This window comes from Ranitomeya imitator, chromosome 8 (genome assembly GCF_032444005.1).
Source record: "Ranitomeya imitator isolate aRanImi1 chromosome 8, aRanImi1.pri, whole genome shotgun sequence".
NCBI classification, from domain to species: Eukaryota; Metazoa; Chordata; class Amphibia; order Anura; family Dendrobatidae; genus Ranitomeya; species Ranitomeya imitator.
Window position 1 is genome coordinate 154,555,729 of NC_091289.1, and position 12,541 is coordinate 154,568,269.

Here is a 12,541-nt window from a genome sequence, read left to right on the forward strand (position 1 = left end):
CTCCGTCCTGCGTACACAGATGATCAGCCCCCTACACACAGTATGATTGCCGCACAGCTCCCCCACATAAAGTATAACATCCCCACAATTTCCCCACACACAGTATGATGACCCCACATTTCTGGACAAGTACCGGCTCAAACTAAAAGAAATAAAACACTATGGCCCCGAGTCATAAAGGGGTTTACCCCAGTTTTCTGGCGCCTTCAAAGTCACAACATTTTTATGCAACTCAGATATTCTGTGACTTTTGGAGTAGTCCCCGTCATGAGTGGGATGTGGCGGGCTACACCTGGCGGTCTAATTCATGAAATGTTAGGCCAATTTAGTGATGCAATTTAAACCAGAAATTTATTTTTGCCAGAGACAAATGTGCACCTAATTCATTAAGTGGCATGCACTTTAGGGGGAAAAAAGAATGTTCCTTATCAAAGCATTGTCCATTGTTGGTTGTTCTCATCTACCCTTAGTAGAGAAGGCTCTCCAGTTATGATGCAAACTTATTTTATTGTTTTATTAGCTTTTGTCAAATCCTGTTTCAACAGGCCTGGACCTTGGTTACCAGCATCCTGGTAAAGTCACAACACGTGAAATTGTAGTTCATGGCAAATTGAGTACCATAACTGGAATACCTTTTTTTTTTTTTTTTACTATTGGTTTGATCGGACCCTTTAGTGGCACATGGAGTGCCCATAGCTCTGTAATGTGGTCGTTTATGGACTACATGTGCATGGACCTTTTAAATGAAAGGTTGAGGCTTGTGTGACTCCATAATTCATTTTCTTCAGAAAAGTGAAGGATGGTGTTCAGCATTCATGTTACAACTGGAAGATGACTCCTTGATTACTGGTGTGGTGAAACATTTGTTAGTACCTCGCTTCCCTCAATGCAATAAATAATTTGTATAATTTTTCTCCGAGAAACTTGATTCCAGCTCACCCAGTTGTTCCATGCTCATCCACCTGGGGCTCAGACACCGGCCTCGCCCTGGCCTCACATCAAGGAAAATAGAAAAAATTGGAGTCCGGCTCAACGCGTTTCGACTGCACTAGGCATGACCCATGAGTAAGGCTGCCTAGTGCAGTCGAAACGCGTTGACTGGGTCATGTTGATCATGTAAATTTTTCTTTTGTATGCACTATATTTTCTTTTGAAAAAGAAAAAGAAAATCCAGTCCTGTTGAGCTGGACAATTTTTTCTATTTTCCATATTTTTTTCTCAGTTTGAAAAGGCTATTCCCATATTCGTAATCTCTTTTGCAATATACTGTTTAATAGAATTTGCAGCTGGTCTGGAGATATTAAAGAAGTTCTCCACTACTTGGGCAACTTCTAGTCATACCGTTCACTTGGCCCCGACAAAATAATAAAGCCTATACTCGCCTCCCATGCCAGCGTCATTCCCGCGGTGTCAGCACTCTCTCCCCGGTGCTCTAGTGCGGTATTGTGACATGTGACACCGGCGCCCAATCACATCTGGAGTCGCTGGCTCCGCCTTTGGACAAATCGAACATGAAGAGGAAGAAGAGCCCGGACTTCCTCTTCATGATCGATTTGTCCGAAGGCGGAGACAGTGACGCCAGCACTGATTGGGTGCCGGGCACCACATGTCACAAAACCGCACGGGAACCCCAGGGAGAGCAAGTGCCGACACCGCGGGAATAACGCCAGCACAGGAGGTGAGTATAGGCTTTATTATTTTATGGGGGGGGGGGCAAACCTTTTGTTCTAGTAGGGAACCACCACTGTAACACTTTTAAATTCTGATTACAGTTCGATGCCTAGGAGACCGACCACCGCTGATGTCTAACTGTTCAGCACGACAGTGACACAAGCAAGGATTAGGAGGTAACAGCATAGTTCATCGATCCCGTCAGCCTAAAAAAAACAGTGCTTACAAGCTCAATACAAAGAGCTTGTTAGCACTGCTCAAGTCCGGCCATTAATAGACAGCAGCGGTGGTCAGTCTCCAAGGCAACTAGCTGTAAAGAAAAGAAGTGTTAATACCTAAAGAATTGCAGTTTCCAATTTATTACATTTTTCAGCCACTGTGCTTGCTGTTACAGGTGCTATCCAACAATCCCGATCTACGAAGATGGGAATAACCCTTTAAGTGTAATTCTCATTGGATCATGTTGTATTTTATTAATGATCTGGCTAGTGTTTTTTTGTTTTAGATGCTTTATCCAATTTTACGACTAATTATTAAAGCACAATATAATGGAAAAATAAAATTGATTTAGAGAGCAAAAAAACTTGCTGACAAACTATTCGAGAGGTCGTAAAGTTTATGTGCGCGCTCGAGCGTAAGGAACATTAGATCACGCATATAACCACCTTGTTGAATCCCAGCATAGAGCTCTGTAAAAAATCAAACTTCTTTCTAGGTCCTCGATGTATACAAGAAGCCTTATGCACCATTTACAAGCCAAAGCTTATTACAGAGTTCTCCTAAAACACCAACAGAAGCCATATCACCAACTAATAAACCATTGCTGTTTGGTGCGGTGTATTTTTACAGCAGTAGAAAAGCCATACAGTCTGTATAATTCTGTACTTCGAGTAATAAATGACTGAATTTTTATATTCCATCATCTTTGTGTTTTTTTTTTAATATCAGATAGTAAGTGTTGCGGGTCGAGCCTACTATATATTGAATTTGAGTGAGTAGTAAAAAATAAATAGAAAACATGACTGCTTTCATCCAGAACCGCTCCCCCCATGCCCAGGGGTTGTATGTGGGACTGCAGCTCAGCTCCATTGAGTGAGCTGCAATTCAACACACAACTTGTGAACAAGCGTGGCATGATTATTGGTAAAAAAAAAAAACTGCAGTTTTTTATATTTTAAATTATTTCAAGGCAGTTTTAAAGGAATCTGGCACCAGAATTTTGCTACTCTAAGAGCAGCATGATATAGGGGCCGAGTCCCTGATTCCAGCGATGTGTCACTTACTGGACTGTTTTTAGAAGTTTTGACAAAATCATTGTTTTATCTGCTGCAGATCTACCAGTTCTACAGAGCTCTGTATAACCCCGCCCACACCACCGATTGGCAGCTTTCTGCCTATGAACAGTGTACACAGCTGCCAATCGGTGGTGGGGGTGTGGCTGAACTACATGGCAGCAGGTTTACTAGTCCTCTAGTGATCATTTCCTGCTGATAAAACTGTGTTTCTCAAATCTACAACAAACAGCCCAGTAAGTTTCTCCTGCTCTCTATATTATCCTGCTCTCAAACTAGATGGAAAAAAACTGACAATTTCCTTTTAACTAGTAACTAATGAAAAAAAAAGCTGGTGACTGGTATTGAGCTGAGAAAACTTATAGTTAAAAGTCTAAAAGCATAAAAAACTATCACTATTGTCAGTTTTTGGCTGTTTGATTTGGATAAAAAAAAATACCTCATCTTTCACACCACATTTTAGGAATACAGTTGAGGCATATTGTACCCCAAGATACATACATCTGTGTTAACTGCTTGTTATGGCAGAGTGACAATACAGCCTTACCTCAGAAAGCAGCAGCTGCGAGCCCCTGCTGTCTCGTCTGTATACTCATCATAAGTGCCTTATGCTTCCCCCACCGCCTGGCCAGGAGATGTGGTACATGTTTACCATGAACTGGAGCAGCTCTGCATGGTCAGACACGGCCATTACACAGTACACAGCAGGGGCACATTTAGAAGATTATCTCGGCACAGGAACATTTTTTTTTTTAACACCTCCAATTGTGGAACTTATTATTATTCCATGATCTATTAGTTATAATATACTTTGTTCGTAAGAAAAGACCTTTTAAAAATGTTTTTAAAAATATAAATGTGCAATAAGAAATATAGGTATGCTTGTACATCTGGTACATCTGTAACTTCCAAAAGACAGAATGGACACAACATTGCAAATGTGCAGCTACCAGTATACTCTTTCTTTCTGGATGTGATGCCCATATCAATAGACTGTCAGGGGACTCCTCCTCCTCACCATAGATGCTCATCCTATCAAACTATAAAATGCCAACTCCTGCGGCTATGCCATAATTGTCGGAAATCAAAGAATCGTTTAAAGGAAATCTGTCGGCAGGTTTTTGCTATCTCATCTGAGAGCAGAAGAGACCCTGAATCCAGCGATGTATCACAGATTACTGGGTGCAGCCATTGTGACACAATTAGAGTTTTTAGATTAAGCAATGCAGCAGAGCTGAGAAAGCTGACTCCGCCCCCACTCTATATATGCGGACAGTGAGCTGATTATCATGGGCGGAGTCAGACCAGGAGGCACTCACTGCTGTGTCCCAGCAATGATAAGCTGGTGCTAATACAATCATTGCAAGCAAAAAGCTGCTGACAGATTCCCTTTAAGTATATGTGCACCTTTACCGCCATTCACCTAAAGCAGATAATTGTCCTGCTATTTTATATCTGCAGTTACTATTCAGAAATATGTATTGCTATGGCTGGAGATGGCAATCAAATCTTGCGTGTTCTTTTAAACCCTTACTGAGAACTTTATTTTTTTAAAACCTCCGCCCAGTCTAGAAAAAAAGGGGTAGATGGGACAGATGACTAAATATCCGACTACACACAGGGTTCTGTAGTCTGTAACCGTGGACACGCATAGTTCTGCATAGCTGTACACCATTATATTTCTAAACAAGACTATTTGCAAAGTGTTTTTTTTTTATTTTAGATGCATTACAACTATAAAAAAGGTACAAAAAAACCTATGTATTAAGATGAAAGGAAAAGGAAGCGTCTAGTTGTTTAGTATGTTGCTCACTGTTATGATTTGCACACAAGTAATGTTGGAATGGGGTGCCAAGAGCCCACCAGTAACTTTAATTCTAGGTGCCCATTGTTAAAGGGGTTGTCCAGGCTTGGGGCTCAAGTTTGCAGACTCTTCATGACTGTAGACTTGTGAATCCTCCCAGCGTGCACGGTGCAAGATTCTCTGATGCTGGCGCCGGGTGCAGACAGTCATGTGAACACAAGTATGGGATTTGCATAGTTCCGGCCACATTCTGACTAGACATATCCAGCCTCGCTCAATTCACTTGTGTTTCGCGATGTTGCACACGTCTAGTCTGCATGTGACCGTATGAATGCCAATCGCATACATGCAGTCACGCTGCAGATCCGGTGCTGGCACCGAGTCTGTAATCAGAGTTATTGCAGACTTGAACCTCAAGCCTGTACAATAACCTGACCATATTGCACAAGTTTACCTATGATTCTATGTAATATTATTAAACTGGATTGTATTTTCTGTGAATGATTAGATTCTGCCTTTTATTTGTAAATAGTGAACCAAAGGCATTCTGTTATGGACCTGGTGGTTAGGAGCACCCGAAAAGACCTGATGGTTAAACTAACAAAGGACAAGCTCTGGGAAGTGGGAGCTCTGCTGACCGCAACCCCTAATCCTATCACACACACTAGAAATAGCCGTGGAGCGTACCTAACTCTGCCTAGACGTCTCTTCACAGCCTATGAGCTAACTAGCCCTAGAGATAGAAAATAAAGCCTACCTTGCCTCAGATAAATTCCCCAAAGAAAAAGGCAGCCCCCCACATATATTGACTGTGAGTTAAGATGAAAGTCACAAACACAGAAATGAAACCGGTTTTAGCAAAGGGAGGCCAGACTTACTAAACAGACTGAGGATAGGAAAGGTAACTTTGCGGTCAGCACAAAAAACTACAAAAAGACCACGCAGAGTGTGCAAAAAGACCTCCGCACCGACTCACGGTGCGGAGGTGCCACTCTGCATCCCACAGCTTCCAGCTAGCAAGGCAAAATCATGATAGCCAGCTGGACAAGAAAACAATGAACAAATAATTAACTAGCAGGGACTTGGCTTCTGCTGGAGTAGACAGGTCACCAGAAAGATCCAAGAGCGAACAGAACCAGTACAAGAACATTGACAGCTGGCATGGAGTAACGATCTGAGTGGAGTTAAATAGAGCAGCCAGCCAAAGAATAAACTAAGTCACCTGTGGAAGGAACCTCAGAAGCAGCAGCTCCACTCACAGCCACCAGAGGGAGTCCATGGACAGAACTCACCGAAGTACCATTCATGACCACAGGAGGGAGTTCGATAACAGAATTCACAACAGCATTCACATTGATCATGTAGGGTGTAGATGGGCCCATTTATTCACAATTCACAGGAGCCCACCAGTGGATTCACCTGCTGTCCGGTGGGCCAGTCTGAGCTTGCACACAAGTATACCGGTATTCACCAATGGGATCTGAAAATTTTATTGGCGTGTTCACTGTTCTGAAAATCATTTGTACTAAAAAAAAAAAAAAGGAATCCTCTGAAATCCTGGGGAAGTCACCGCTCACAATGTAGGAAGTCAAATCTTATAGTGTCTGTTTTATTATAATGACATGCATTAATATCATAACTGTACATGATAAACCTAAGAATGTAGAGTCAATTCACTAAATTTTATTTGTTAATAAGCATATGAAAAAAAGACAAAGTAAATCTACTCCCAAATCAAAGTTAGCAAATACACTGCAATATTACTCCCAATTACACATACTCTCATCTGCTAGACTTCGTATTTTTCAGTCTTCACTGTACGACAAGCAGAGGAATGTTTCCTTATAGCTGCTGATATTGTACTGCTGAAACACGTATACATTAGAAAACATTTCTTTCTATAGGTGAGAATCCTCTTGATGTGAAATAAGTTTTCAAAATGTATCACAAAATGTGTGATACCTTTATTTTATTTTTTTTTAGAAATGCAGGAAAATAATGATGGCATTCACGAAATTTGCCTTTTCACTGATTTGATTGATATTGGTTCCTATCAGAAGCTATAATCGCTAAACTGTCATGAATTGCCCTCTGTATAGACCTGGCACAACCCGAAGCTACATGCCAAGCAACATCACTCTACAACATTGACCCGCATAGGAGAGAGCAGCAGACGGAAGTGACCACCAAGAGTGTATCCGCGATGCCTCATTGCTGGAGTGTGCTGGGACACTGCCCTAAAACTTTGCTCCGATTGAAGCAAATGTCAAAAGTAACGGCTTCCTTTGTGCTTGTAGACACAATTTCAAATTTCAGAAAAAAAACACCAGCACCATCCGGTCCTATGCCCCGATGCCTAGGGCAGATGTAGCCAGATCTTTATGATGCCTTTCGTGGTGGAGCTGGTGCAACTCTAATTTCTCGAGATGCTCCAGCCGCTCGGGGATGAAGGTGGATATCCTCATCGTCCGTCTGCTGTTTAGCAAAGTTTACAAATACCTGTAAATGGAAAAGAATAAGCTTCTACTATAGGTATGAGGTAATTAAAAGACGTTTTATTGGCTAAAAATTGGAGCGAAGTATACTGGATAGGGAAGAGGTGGGGAAAAAAAGAATGGAATAGAATGGCTATATAATAATGGTAATATGTGTATTTTGAGTTCAGTTATAGAATGAAATCGCTCATGAGTCCAAACGTATTCACTCTCCATGCAGCCAGGCTCACTGACATCTGCAGCTTGTACCGAGCAGTGTGAGATCCCAGCAGGGAGGAGGAATACCAAGGAGATGTCAAGTGAAAAATCTGCTGGATATTAACTCAGTTTTCAAAGTACAGCATCCTTATCAGTTGTAAGAAACCTATTAAATAATGTATGCAGCCTGCATTGTGAAATCTTGTGACACATCGGCTCGAAACATGAAGCCTTACGAAAATTGTAACCACTAGAATAATTTTTGTAAGACGCGCACCATACAGAGTGTTTACAGGGCCATAATAGATACTCCCTTAAATTAACAAGAATTTATGGAAAATCCATAGGAAAGGCACAAATGCCTGATAGGTGCAGGAACCAAAATTCTGTTAAGATTTTTGTACTTAAAAAGAAGTGTGTGTGTCACACTCGTAAAACTTGTTATCTCAGCTTGAAAATGTACAGGCCAATTGTAGTCGTACTTTCCTCCAAATGTATTATTTATTGCTATGCCCCAGCATATTGGCGCAAATAACTAGTGTAAAGTAAGTAAACAAAAAGTAGGCACAAATAAAGGACTGATGCCTAAAGTTATATAAAAAAAAATCACAGAAAAAAGGTGGCCGTATAGACCAACCCCAGGTCACAACGCTAATGGACTACATCTTATGGTTGCACATTTCTTCAGCTTTGTACCGGATGCATTCGGGCCCTTAAGTGTTTGCTGGGGGGGATTTTGGGGTGTCTGTCCATTTGGGGGGCACTAATATAGTGCTAATCTAACACTAATAGGCTGTGTACCTGGTGCAAGCCTTATCCATGTGCTGCCCTTAAAATGAACACGTGTTTCTCAATAAAAAATGAACCAATAAATGCAGTAGTATTTCCAGCCTGTTTGAACCCTCTTGAATCAATCTGATATCGATAGGATATCACAAAGGTGACACCTGATGATTACCTGGTCTAGCGTAGTCTGGGACACAGAGTATTCCTCAATGTGCAGGGTGTCTTTGTTGGCGATAAGAAGTTGGAATATCTTGGCCAGGGAAGAGGAGGAGATCTGATACTGTAACATGTTGTAGTGTTTCTCTCGCTGTAAGCTGCCAGGAAAGTTTGCCAGTATAAACTTCTCTGCCGGTCCTGGGTCAGGGGCCAATCCTGGCGTCTGTGCTCTGATCTTCAAGGTAACGATATAGCCATCTCCAAATCTGAGAAACAGAATACAGAGAGAAAACTAAATCCCCCTATATATTTTAGATGGCTGTTGGCCAAATGGCTGTTCAGATGGCAGCTATAGTGACTGACTCTCCCATAGGCAAGAGTCTTGGCTGAGCGCCTACGAGAGAGCCACCGTCAGTCTCTTCTGGTGGCAGCTTAGCTCGTAGAGAACAAAAGGATCGGTAGTGCAAAATTGGACTTTCCAGTTTCTGTTGATGCCCCCATTCACGTTAGTCTATTGGCTAATCTCGTTGATATCAGTGGGTTTGGCGTTAGTCTAATGTGTACACTGGGGACACAGAAGAGGGCTCCTGTGCAAGAACAATATATGGGCCCTTTGCAGACCAATAGCTCATCATAATGCCCAATTCCGTCTGCTTTGGGGGTGTTGATGGTTCACTTGCCTCATAGACCCCTGTGTGGCTGCACAGACTGCACCAATGATCTGTCCGCCCCTGCATTTGTATGGATGATACTAGTATATCGGGGACAACTGCATCCACATTGTGATTTTGAGTATGTTTCAATATTATCTGTCTACTCCTACTGTGGTGTATCATATCTCTATGGAAATCTGTGCAATAGGATAGACCTTTCACAAAGTCCACACAAAGTGCTTTCTGTAGATCTTTGAATTTCTGCCATTTTTGGCTAGAATAAAAAATCATCAGATACAATTTGTCATCAAGGTATGAATGAAAGTTACGGGAACAGCAAAGATCAGTTTTACTGAACTGGTTCCAGAGCCCCACTGCCTACAACGGGCGTTTGGACGTCGATCTTCCCATCTCGGGCATGATTGGCTGAAATTAAAATATAACCTCTTTAAATCAAAAGACTTGTGTGCACTTATTAATGGAAAATAACTCTATCCAATCTACAGATTTGCATATATAATAATAACAATAATTAATAATAATAATAATAAATTAGACTTGTGTGCATGAGTCATTTTTGATTATTTTATACACTGGTACAAATTTTTATCATACAACGTGCAAAATGGAGGTATAAATGCATCCATTTCATGAAAATTCCAAAAATGTTGGACTCTGAATCTTCCAGATAATATATGTAATCGAAACAAAAAAAAGAAGTAATATTAGTGGAGTTAGCATAACAATATTACATATGTACAATGTGAAACAACATACTTATATTTTAAATGCTGAATGGTTCCAAGACATTTAAAGGTTCCCTGGACCATTATGGCGAGACGAGTACAGAGAGCTTCACATTCCTCCATACTGAAGAAAGCAGAGGACAATACAGTTATTATGGTATTATGCACGGGATTGTGCACACTGTAAGGACATTCTTATAAAAATGAACATGCCTGTGTGAGGTCAGGACCACCGCTCGGCCGTCCTTGATGATACTGACAATAGAATTCCACAGGAAGCGCCGTGACTGAGGATCCATCCCTGTGGTCGGCTCATCCTATAAGTGCAGATTCATTATTTCTATAGGGTCATTTCAAAACTGTTGTCACATGGAAGATTGGGCATTTACTGTATATAGAAGATTAAAGCCAAATGTAAGGTTTATCTAATGGCTTAAAACAGACATGTCTTAATATATGGGGGATGTAACGCTAAAATCAATAATGTTCATAAAGCCGGAGGTATTATAAACTACATAGCACTATATAATCCCGATCTGATCCTCCCAAGGTCAGCATTATTGTTAGACTCAAGCGAAAGGTGTCATGCACATGGCTGTATGTCCTCTTATAGAGTCACAATCTTTATATATGTTAGAGGATACTATTACTTTATTGCACTGAATTTCCGTCTACAATCTTCTTATAATTTGCAGTCTGATCGAAGTTTTACATTTTGTCTTTTGTGTGAGTTTCTCTCTCAGTAATATAGGCTGGATGTAAGGTGTGTGTATCTAGGGAACTGCTGCCTTAGCTATATATCAGCACAGCTTCTATCCTGCACTTATTTCCTTTTCTATGGCATTTTTTCTATGCTCCCTGATTTACGTTATTCTTATTCTACTGCAGATCTGTGTAAAACCCGCTCCCACTTTCTGTTTTCTCTAAAACTGAGACAAAGGAGGGGGGATAGCAGAGAGCCATCAGACCCAAGGGCAGGATTCTGACAGATTTGTAGTATTTTTTCCAAACACTCAGCTTGATAAAAGGACTTGCAGACATCAGCTAGAAAATGGTAAAATATTTTTAATGAAGACGACTTTGAAAAGTTCATAAGTTTGCAGATAGGAATCAAATGATCAACTAAAAAAAAAGTTATAGTCTTAAGGCCACGATCACATGTTCGGCATTTTTTGACATCAGTATTTAGAAGCCAAAATCAGAAGAAAAGTATAATAGAAACACGTCACCACTTCTGCATTTATCACCCACTCCTGGTTTTGGCTTACAAATACTGATGTAAAATACTGACCAAATACTGACCGTGCAAACAGATCTGGGGATCCCCTTAAAAGAATAATAATGTACAGTGCCTATAATAGGCTGATTGATTTAGTTATAGGTAAATGAAGAGAAAAGCAGGAGATGAGGAAAGTGATTGCATGGTGGAGAAACCATGAAGATTTATAAAGATTTATTCATCTCCAATAAAAAGTAAAAAATACCTACCAACAATACCACCGGAGGGCATCCGATAAGAGCAATTGCAGTTGACAGCTTGCGTTTGTTTCCACCACTGTAAGTGCCCGCTGCTTGGTCTGCATATCTTTTAAGGCCCAATTTTTCAATCCCCCAATCTGCAACCTGGGAAATAACAGCTTAGCCATTATGCCTGTTCCCCTAGAGATCAATGTAATGCTGCCGGCTATAATACAGCTTTATAAAAACTCTCCCCCCGCTAATTGTGACCACAGACAGCCACTACTTTCCAAGTATTTTTTCCAAGGTTTCTTAAAAAAAAATAAAAAAAACAATATAATGGTAAATACACTTTTAGAAGAAAATTTCTAGTTTGTGTTCTCAGGCAAAAATATGGTTTTACCACAGCCACTTCATCTTGTGGAACTCCCCTTAGACGCGCATATAGTTGCAGATGCTCGCGACCCGTCAACAGCTCATCAATGGCATCAAACTGCGGACAGTAGCCCATGTTCTGGTGCACGTCGGCTATATTGGTCAGTATACTGGAAAGTAAAAAAAAAACAATAACTCAATACAATTACCAAAAGTAGGTTTAATCTGATCCCCTGTTATTACTAAAAAATACTTTTCTTAAAATAAAGATTATAACCTTTAATGAATATGGGACCAATAAACACTACAGCTCGTCACACAAAATACAAGCCCTAAAAAGTATATCGCTTTTGGAATATGGTAACACAAAGAATGAACTGTTTGTTTTTCTTTGTGATTCTTTTTTTCATTTCTATCAGGAAGGAGATAATAAAAGTTAAATGTTTTTGCAGGCTCATTAACCATTTCTGGTGTTGTGACCATAAGTATACGATTTGCGTACTTGTAGTCAAGTGGCGACTAACTTCTCATCTGATATTCTTAATAGAACATGGAGAAGAGCAGATGAGAATCTAAAATCGGCAGAGGGATCAATGACAGTGCGCACCTTGCATACTGTCAGGATTCAGCACTCTGTCATGAAAAAAGGTGACTGCAGAAATTTATGTAGAGCCCCACAAAACTCCTTTAAAGGGGTTGTCCAGGACTGTTAAATGTACTTATTATGGGCATAACTAACAGGCATGTAGTTGCTAACAACCTGCCTGTTGTGCCCGGTGTTGATCTCTGCCTGCACAGACTGTACTTGCCGGTGAATCCGAGGCTTCTGCTGATGTCACATTGACGGAGCAGCGGCTTGTTTTCCGCTCTACTCTGCTGATGGGGCGTGACTGCTGACATGCTGATT

At 40.8% G+C, this 12,541-nt stretch overlaps 1 protein-coding gene across 1 annotated transcript in view; it reads right to left on the reverse strand.

Annotated features, from left to right (window-relative positions):
- Window positions 1-6,282: 6,282 nt before the first annotated feature.
- ABCA4 (ATP binding cassette subfamily A member 4) overlaps window positions 6,283-12,541 on the reverse strand; it is a 200,451-nt gene continuing 194,192 nt past the window's right edge. Inside the window, exons 46-51 of the mRNA XM_069737669.1 lie at window positions 11,663-11,804; window positions 11,290-11,424; window positions 10,015-10,118; window positions 9,833-9,925; window positions 8,419-8,668; window positions 6,283-7,266 (exon numbers count right to left, since the gene is read on the reverse strand). Of these exons, the coding sequence (XP_069593770.1) occupies window positions 7,147-7,266; window positions 8,419-8,668; window positions 9,833-9,925; window positions 10,015-10,118; window positions 11,290-11,424; window positions 11,663-11,804 (844 nt within the window). The 3' untranslated portion in view covers window positions 6,283-7,146. The remainder of the gene's footprint in view (window positions 7,267-8,418; window positions 8,669-9,832; window positions 9,926-10,014; window positions 10,119-11,289; window positions 11,425-11,662; window positions 11,805-12,541) is intronic.